Genomic DNA, 9,380 nt, shown 5'->3' with positions numbered 1-9,380 from the left:
GGGACCCCCCCGGGTCCCCCCGGAGCGACAGAACGAGGGACAAAAACAACGGACGGACCAACAGAAAAGGAACCTAGGACACGCACAGCCCGAGAGCGGGAAATAATTAGAATAATTAGAATAATTAGAATAATAATATACTCGGGGGGCGCCACCCCCCGCCACCCCCTGCCTGTGGCACCAGTCGGTCCCGGGCACTGGGACCAGTCAGAGCTGGGCACTGGGACCAGTTAACCCTGGCACTGGGACCAGTCAGAGCCTGGCACTGGGACCAGTTAGTGCCAGGCATTGGGACCAGTTAACCCTGGCACTGGGACCAGTCAGAGCCGGGCACTGGGACCAGTTGGACTGGGCACTGGAATCCACCAGTTCCAGGAACTGGCACCAGTCAGAGCTGGGCACTGGGACCAGTCAGATCTGGGTTCTGGGACCAGTTAATCCTGGCACTGGGACCAGGCAGAGCTGGGCACTGGGACCAGTTAACCCTGGCACTGGGACCAGTTACCCCCGGGAACTGGGACCAGTCAGTTCTGGGCACTGGAATCCACCAGTTCCAGGCACTGGCACCAGTCAGAGCTGGGTACTGGGACCAGTTAATCCTGGGCACTGGGACCAGGCAGAGCTGGGTACTCGGACCAGTTAACCCTGGGCACTGGGACCAGTTAACCCTGGTACTGGGACCAGTCAGAGCTGGGCACTGGGACCAGTTAACCCTGGCACTGGGACCAGGCAGAGCTGGGTACTCGGACCAGTTAACCCTGGGCACTGGGACCAGTTAGTCCCGGACGCTGGGACCAGTCTGAGCTGGGCACTGGGACCAGTTAGCTCTGGGAACTGGGACCAGTCAGTGCCAGTACTGGGACCAGTTAATCCCATGCACTGGGACCAGTGGTGCCCACTGTGGGGACTGGTGCAGTGCCCGGGGGTAACTGGTCCCAGTTTCCAGCTCTGACTGGTCCCTGTGCCTAGAGCTGATGGGTCCCAGTGCCCAGTCCCGAACTGGTCCCAGTGCCCGGCGGTAACTGGTCCCAGTGCCCGGTGGTAACTGGTGCCAGTGCCCGCCCTCCCCGTCCTGCCCCTCGGTGCCCCCGGCCCGTGGCAGCCCCGGGGCCTCGCGGGGCTTTTTGGGCACCGCGGCTTTGGGGCTCCAGGGCCGCTCCCAGTCCCTCCCAGTTCCTCCCAGCGGTTCCGGACCTCTCCCGGTGGGGGCAGCGCTGGGCACGGGGGTGTCCCCGGAGCCCCCCGGGCACGGCCGGGCAGGGCGGGGGAGCCCCGAGCCCGGGGAGCGCGGCCACCTCGGGGGGCTACTGACCACCTCGGGGGGCTGGTGACCACCTCGGGGGGCTACTGACCACCACGGGGGGCTGGTGACCACCACGGGGGACTGGTGACCACCACGGGGGACTGGTGACCACCTCGGGGGGCTGCTGACCCCCACGAGAGGCTGCGGCCGCCACGAGGGGCTGCTGACCCCCGGACCAGGCTGTGCCCCTTTTGGGGGGCGCGGGGGGCTCTCCCTCCCCTTCCTGCCCCCCCCGGCTGTCCCCATCCCCGTCCCCTCGCCTCGGCCCCCGCCGGCGCCACCAGGGCGGTGACACGGGGCGGTGACACGGGCGGTGGCACCAGCCTGGCACCAGGGGCCCCTTAAGTGCTGCGGCGCCAGGAGGGGCCCGGGGGCGCTCCGGGGCCCCGCGGGGCTGCGGCGGAGCCGGCGACAAGTGCTAAAGATCCGGGTGGCCCTGGAGTCCCCCTAAGTGCTGCTCCGCCCGGAGCCCCCCGGCTGCGGCACCGGGGGATAAGTGCTGGGGGTCCGCGGGGGCTTCTCCCCCTGCCGAGCCTCCCCCGGCCGCACCGCTCGGGGCCGGGGGGAACCGCAGGAGCCGCGGCGGAGCCTCGGGACACGCGGGGGGTTCGTTCTCACGTGAAACAAAACACAAACAACAGAAAAAAAATCATAAAAAAACAAACAAAACCAAAACCCTCCGAGGGCAGCGCGAGGCGAATGTGCGGCGTAAGCGGAATTTCAGCCCCAGCCGGAGCCTCCCAACAATTCTGGTGTCGCCTCCGGGTGACCCCCGGGCCGCCCTCACCCCCGGCGGAGCCCGGGGCCGGTGCCAGGGCTGCAGCCAAAGCCCGGGCGGAGGCTCCGGGCCCTGCAGCCGCCCTCGCCCGGGGGTCCCTGGGGGTCCCCGGGGGTCTCGGGGCTGCAGCGGCCCCTCCGGAGCCGGCCCCGGCTGCGAGGGGAGCGAGCGGGGCGAGCGCCGGCCGGGAGGGCGATTAATAAATAAATAAATTAAAGAAGGGAGGCGGATTCCTCCCGGTGCCGGGGGTCCCGCGGCCGGACCTCGCTGCGGCCGCGGGGACGGGGTCACCCCCCCCGGGTGTCACCAGCGGTGTCACCAGCGGTGTCCCCAGCGCTGCTCCAGGAGCTCGGGGAGACGCGGGGTGCGCTCGCTCTTCCTCCTCCTCCTCGTCCTCGTCCTGCTGGGCTGGCGCGGGGGAGCCGCCACCCGGGGCCGTGTCCCCGCGGTGTCCCCGTGTCGCCACCGCGGCGTGGGGGTCCCGGCCCCCCCCTTCCCTTCTCCGTCCGGTCGCTTTATTGCACAATGCGCGTGGGATCGCGGGCTCGCTATTCCGTGCCTTCCTCCTCCTCCTCCTCCTCCATCCAAACCGATTTCAACGCTTGGCCTTTGTCACTTTGCGCTTCCCGCCCCGCCCCGAACCAACCACAAAAAAATCCAAAAAAAAAAAAAAAAAAAAAAAAAAAAGCAAAAAAAAAAAAAAGAGCGGAAAAAATGCAGAGGAGCCCGCGGGGGGCAGCGGGGGCTCGCCCGGAGGGGGCGCGGGGCGGCAGCGCGGCTCTAGGAGCAGCCGCAGCGATCCACCACCATGCCGGGGATCTTGCCGTAGATGATCTGCTGCTTGTCGTTGAAGTAGAGCATGTTGATGGGGGACATCTTGGTGGGCGTGCAGCAGGGCCCGGCCGAGCCGCGCGGGTTGGCCTGCTGCACCAGGTGCGTGTGCGGGTACTTCTGCATGAACATGTACTCGCACTGGCCCGAGCAGTAGTTGGCCTTGTAGCGCTTGGGGGCGATGATCCAGTCCCAGCCGAACGCCTCGAAGTCCACGGTGAGCGGGTAGCGGCAGCAGCGCGACTCCGTGGAGTGCTCGTCGCAGTCCAGCCCCAGGTTCCGCCGCGAGCGCTTGTTGTTCTCCAGGACGCGCAGCTCCATGAAGGGGTGCTGGGGACAGCGAGGGGACAGCGAGGGGACACGGGGACAGCGGGGACAGGGACAGCGGGGGGACACGGGCGCCGCTACCGCCAGGCCTGCGAGCTGCACCTGCGCCTGGCCCCGCCCCCGCCAGGTGAGCGCCACGCCCCGGCCACGCCCCGGCCACACCTCGGGGACACCTTGGGGACACCTCGGGGACACCTCGGTGACACCTCGGCGACATCTGTGCCCCCCAGGGCCCGTGTGCAACCGCAGCTTCGACCTGTACGCGTGCTGGGGCGACGCTGTCCCCAACAGCACGGCCACTGTCCCCTGCCCCTGGTACCTGCCCTGGCACCACCGAGGTACCGGGGTGGCACGCGGGGACAGCGAGGGGACAGGGAGGGGATGGGGACAGCGAGGGGATGGGGACAGCGAGGGGATGGGGACAGCGAGGGGACAGCGGGGACAGGGACAGCAGTGAAGGGACACAAGGGACAGCAGGGAGGAAACACGGGGGACAGGGGTGAAGGGACATGCGGGACAGCCAGGAGGGGACAGGGACAGCGGGAAGGGACAGGGGGGACAGCCAGAAGGGGATAGATGTGAGGGGACAGGACGGCCGAGAGGGGACAGGGACAGCAATGAAGGGACACAGGGGACAGGGGTGAGGGGACAGGAACAGCCGGGAGGGGACAGCAGTGAGGGAACAGCCATGAAGGGACAGGGACGGACGTGCGGGGACACAGGGGACAGCGGCAACGGGACAGTGGGGACAGCCATGAGGACACAGTGGTGAGGGGACGCAGGGGACAATGGTGAGGGGACAGGCGAGAGGGGACAGGGACAGTGGTGAGGAGACATGGACAGCCATGAGGGGACAGCGGTGAGGGGACACAGGGACAATGGTGAGGACAATGTGACACACCACCCCACCGCACGCTGCTCCACCCAGCCCGGCTGCGCTGTGCCAGGGGGTGGTGGCATGTCCTGCAGGTGTCCCCAGCCCCACGGGGCTGTCAGTGACACCAGGAGCACTACTGAGGTGGCACTGTCCTCACAGAACTGCCACCAGCCCCGTGGAGCTGCCACCCACCCCACGAGAGTGTCACTGTCCCCATGGAGCTGTTACTGTCCCCACAAAGCTGTGACCAGCCCCTTAGAGCTGTCACTGCCCCCCAGACCTGTCATCAGCCCCACGGAGCTGTCACTGTCCCCCAGCCCCATCCCACCACCCACCCAGTGCCCCCCTGGGGACACCCCAAACCCGCTGTCCCCCCGGGCAGTGCCACCCACAGCCCCTCTGTGCCCCTCTGGGGACACCCCAAACACTCTGTCCCCCCCTCTGGGGACACCCCAAACCCCCTGTCCCCCCTCTGGGACACCCCAACCCCCCCGTCCCCCTCTGGGGACCCCCTGAGCCCCCGGCAGCGCCACCCACCAGCCCCTCGGCGCCGGGCCCCAGCGAGGTGACGGCCAGGTCGTTGCCGTTGGGGTCGAAGGCGTTGATCTCGATGCCCCAGTTGTTGTGGGGCTGCTTGAACCAGTTCTGCAGGACGTGCTTGAAGTCGATGCTCTGCCAGTGGCCGGCGCGCGAGTTGAGCTCGATCTTGAGCGAGCGGATGCGGATGTGGCGGCTGCCCTCGTCCGTGACGGGCTTGAGGCGCAGGATCTGCAGGTACACGGTGGAGGTGTGCTGCACCGGCCGCAGGTACACCCAGAGCTGCGCCTTCACCACCTTGGTGAACATGACCTTGGGGCTGAAGTTGAAGAAGCAGCAGTGCGGGTTGCCCTCGATCTGCACCGCCGGGTCGGCTGCGGGGCGAGCGGGGAGAGGGGGCGTCAGGGTTGGCCTTGGGACCCCCACCGGTGGGACCCCCCCCCCAACCCGGTGGGACCCCCGCCCCGCGCTCCGGGACAGCCGGGACTCAGTGCGGGACCCCCCGGCCCCGCACCGGGAGCCGAGACCCTCTGGGACCCCCTCAGCACCGCTCCGGGACCCCCGAGACCCTCTCCGAGACCCCCTCAGCACCACTCCGGGACCCCCGAGACCCTCTCTGGGATCCCCCTGGCCCCATTCCGGGACCAAAGATCCCCGTGCGGGACCCAAGACCCTCTCTGGGACCCCCTCAGCACCACTCCGGGACCCCCGAGACCCTCTCTGGGATCCCCCTGGCCCCATTCCGGGACCAAAGATCCCCGTGCGGGACCCAAGACCCTCTCTGGGACCCCCTCAGCACCACTCCGGGACCCCCGAGCCCCGTGTCGGGACCAGAGACCCCTCTCTGGTATCCCCCCGGCCCAGCACCGGGAGCCGAGACCCTCTCTGGGGCCCCCCAGCTCCACTCCAGGACCCCCCAGCTCCGTGCCAGGACCCCCGAGCTGCACTCCGGGACCCCCGGGCCCTTCTCTGGGACCCCCGAGCCGCACTCCGGACCCCCCCGGCCCCGCCGCGGGACCCCCGAGCGCTGGGGGTCGGGGCAGCCCCTCCCGGGCCTGGGGGTGAAGGTCGGGGCAGAGGCCGCCCCGGGGGTCGCCGCGAGGGGGTCCCCGCTTGCCCCCCGACCCGCGGCCCCGGGGGGCTCGGGAGGGGCCCCAGCGAGCCCCCCTTGGGGGGGGTGGGTGGGTGGGTTCCGGCCTGCGTGGGGCAGGGGGCTCCGGGCCCGCAGCACCTGCTCGGGCTTCCCCCCCCCCCCGGGGCCCCGGGGGGCCGGGGGGGGGCCCCCGGGGCCCCCCCTTGGGGGGGGGGGAGTGGGTTCCGGCCTGCGTGGGGCGGGGGGCTCCGGGCCCGCAGCACCTGCTCGGGGCCGCGGGGTGGGGGTCGCACCTCGGGGGGCTCCCGCAGCCCCCCCAAACCCGGCAGGTGACCAAACGCAGCGCTGACACCCCCGAGCCGGCTGCGGGGGTCCCCCCGGCCCGGCCCCACATCTGTGTCGAATTGAGGGGGGGATCCGCCCCCCGCCCGCCCCGGTCAGGTTTAATAGCGCCCAGCTGCAGCGCGGGGCCATTTGCCGCGGGGGTCACGACACCGGCGCTGCCGCCTCCCCCGCGCTCGCAAATGGGGCTGGGGGCCGCGGGGACCCCCCTGGCACCCCCCCGGCGCTCACTGCCACGAGTGACCCCCCCCCAAACAGCTCGGGGGGGCTTTGTCACCCGGGGGGGGATGGTGACACCCGGGGGTGCGGGGGGAATTTGGGGGATCCAGGTCGGATTTTGGGGGTTCAGGTGGGGATTTGGGAGTCCGGGTGGGGATTTGGGGGTCCAGGTTGGGATTTGGGGGAGTTCAGGTGGGGATTTGGGGGTTCAAGTGGGGATTTGGGGCTCCGGGTCGGGTTTGGGAGTTCAGGTGTGGATTTGGGGGAGTTCAGGTGGGGATTGGAGGCTCAGGTGGGGTTTTGGGGCTCCGGGTCGGATTTTGGGGCTCCAGGTGGGGACTAGGGACTCCAGGTCGGATTTGGGGGGTTTCAGGTGGGGTTTTGGGGCTCCGGGTCGGGTTTTGGGGGCTCAGCTGGGGTTTTGGGGCTCCCGGTGCCAGCGGGGCCGCCGCAGACCCCCCGGAGCCCCTCCCCGGGGTCGCCGCTGTCGCTGCCCGGGCCGGGGGGCGCGGGGCGCGGCGAGGGGGGGTCCCGCCGGCCGCGGTGCCGGGATGCTCGTCCCGTCGCCGTGGCAACGGGGGATAAAGGTTACCGGGACACCGGGCCCAGCTGGGCCTGAGCCGGCCGGGGGGCGGCCCCGGAGCCCCCCCAGCTCTTTGTTCCGCCTTGGGGCCCCCCGAGCGCGGCCCCCCCCTCACCGAGCCCCCCGCCCCGAGGTGCTCGGCGCTGTCCCCCCGTCCTTGTGCCCCCCTCCAGCCCCCAGCCCCCCCGGGCCCCCCCCAGGGCCTCATTAAGCTCCCCACCCCCCGCGGGTCGCGGGGGTCACGGGTAGCCCCTCGGGGGGCTTGGGAGCCAATTAACCCTCGCGGCTGCTCCCGGGGGGGGGCGGGGGGAACCCGAGATCTTTATGGCTCTGCTGCGCCCATAAAGCGCCTTCCCCTCCTTCTGTTCAGGAACCATAAAAACCCCGCAATGGCCCGGGGGGGGCGAGCGGGGAGGGGAGAATAAAATCAAAATAATAACGGAGAGGAGCCCCCCCTCCCCGGCCCGGGGCGCATCCGGCCGGGGGTCCGGGCCCGCGGGACCCCCGGGGGGAGGAGGAGCCCTGCCCTTTATTTTGGGGGGCCCCCGAGCTGCCAAAGGGGCGGGGAGGGGGGGCCCGAGGCCCGGGGAGGAAAACCCCAGCGTGTCGTCAATTTTATGGGTAATAAAATTTCAAAGCCGCCTGAGCGCATTTAATGCCTGGGAAGGAAATTCGGGGAGGGGGCGGCAGCGCCTCACACCTCCCTCCCTTCCGCTCGCCCTTCGCCCCCGGCCCCTCGCCCCCCCGGGGGTCCCGCGCCGGGAGCAGGTGGAGAAATCCCGGGGGAAACTGAGGCAGGGAGGGGGCGGAGCCGAGCCAGGCGCGGCCAAGGGCCCGCGTCCCCTCCCGCTGTCCCTGCGGGGACCCCCGGCCGCGCTGGCCTGTCCCCAGCCCGGCCCTGCTGTCACCCTGCTGTCACCCCGCTGTGGCCTTGCCGTCACCCTGATGTCACCTCACCGTCACCCTGCTGCCAGCCTGTTTGTCACCCCGTTGTCACCCTGTTTGTCACCCTGCTGTCACCCCGCTGTCACCCCGCCACGTGCCCTGGGGACCGCGGGGTCACCGTGCCACCTGCGCCGTGCCCCCAGTGCCAGCCCCCAGTGCCACCGCTGAGCGGTGCCAGCGCCTGGTGACAGTCCCCAGGTCCCCAGGCACCGGTGCCAGGTCCCAGCACGCAGTGACGGGTCACGGGCCCCGCTGCCAGCTCCCAGTCCCAGTTCCCAGCTCCCGGTCCCAGTTCCCAGCCCCAGTCCCAGCTCCCAGTCCAGTCCCAGTCCCCAGTTCCAGTTCCAGCCCCAGTCCCAGTCCCAGTCTCAGTCTCAGTTCCCAGTTTCAGTCCCCAGGCTGAGTTTCCAGTCCCAGTTCCCAGTCTCAGTCTCAGTTCCAGTTTCAGTCCCCAGTCTGAGAGCAAAGTCGGTGACACCAGTTCCAGTCCCTGTCCCCAGTTCCAGTCCGAGCTCCCAGTCCCCAGTGCCCTGTCTCCGTTCCCAGTCCGAGCTCCCAGTCCCAGTCCCCAGTTCCAGTCTGAGCTCCCAGTCCCCAGTCCCAGTCTCTGTTCCCAGTCCCAGTCCCCACTTCCCACTCACCAGTGTCCTCCCAGTCCCAATCCCAGTTCCCAGTCTCAGTCCCCAGTTTCTGGTTCCAGTACCCAGGGCCAGGTTCCAGTGCTGGTGCTGGGCCGGGTGCTGCTGCCAGCTCCCAGTCCCAGCTCCCAGTGCCAGTCCCAGTGCCAGTCCCCAGCTCCCAGTCCCAGTCCCCAGTCCCAGCTTCCCAGTGCCGGTCCCAGTGCCCGTCCCAGCACCCAGTCCCAGCTCCCAGTGCTCAGCTCCAGCTCCCAGTCCCCAGTCCCAGCTCCCAGTCCTGTGTCCCCAGTCCCAGCACCTTGTCCCAGTGCCAGTCCCAGTCTCCTGTCCCAGCTCCCAGCACTCAGCTCCAGCTCCCAGTGCCAGTCCTGTGTCCCCAGTTCCAGTCCAGTGTCAGCACCCTGTCCCCAGCCCCAGCACTCGGTGCCAGCTGCTGCTCCCCAGTCCCTCTCCCCAGTCCCCAGTACCAACTCCCAGCTCCCAGTGCCAGCTCCCAGCTCCCAGTGCCAGCTCCCAGCACTCAGGACCATCTCCCAGTGCCACCTCCCAGTCCCAGTGTCAGCACCCTGTCCCCAGCCCCAGTCCCCAGGGCCAGCTCCTGCTCCCCAGCACGGGGCCCCTCTCCCAGTCCCAGTCCCCTCTCCCAGTCCGCTGTCCCCCTGTCCCCTTGTTGTCCCCCGTTGTCCCCCGTTGTCCCCCGTTGTCCCCCGTTGTCCCCTTGTCCCCGTCCCCGCGCACACGAAGCGTCCCCGCGGGACCCGCACGGACCGGGGGGGGCTCGGGGACCCCCGGGAGGAATCGGAGACCCCCGGGGGGGGCTCGGGGAGGCCGGGGGTGACTCGGGGACCCCCGGGGGGGGCTCGGGGCGGCCTGGGCGCCCCGCGGGGCCGTCGGTGCCGAGCGGGGA

General features: G+C 69.9%; 1 protein-coding gene across 1 annotated transcript in view; it reads right to left on the bottom strand.

The window, feature by feature from the left end:
• Window positions 1–2,796: 2,796 nt before the first annotated feature.
• GDF11 (growth differentiation factor 11) overlaps window positions 2,797–9,380 on the bottom strand; it is a 7,887-nt gene continuing 1,303 nt past the window's right edge. The window contains exons 2-3 of the mRNA XM_039712993.1: window positions 4,654–5,027; window positions 2,797–3,242 (exon numbers count right to left, since the gene is read on the bottom strand). Coding sequence (XP_039568927.1) covers window positions 2,862–3,242; window positions 4,654–5,027 — 755 coding nt within the window. The 3' untranslated portion in view covers window positions 2,797–2,861. The remainder of the gene's footprint in view (window positions 3,243–4,653; window positions 5,028–9,380) is intronic.

The sequence above is a fragment of the Passer montanus genome, unplaced genomic scaffold (assembly GCF_014805655.1).
Source record: "Passer montanus isolate IOZ18808 unplaced genomic scaffold, ASM1480565v1 scaffold270, whole genome shotgun sequence".
NCBI lineage: Eukaryota > Metazoa > Chordata > Aves > Passeriformes > Passeridae > Passer > Passer montanus.
This window is presented reverse-complemented; position numbering and strand designations above follow the sequence as displayed.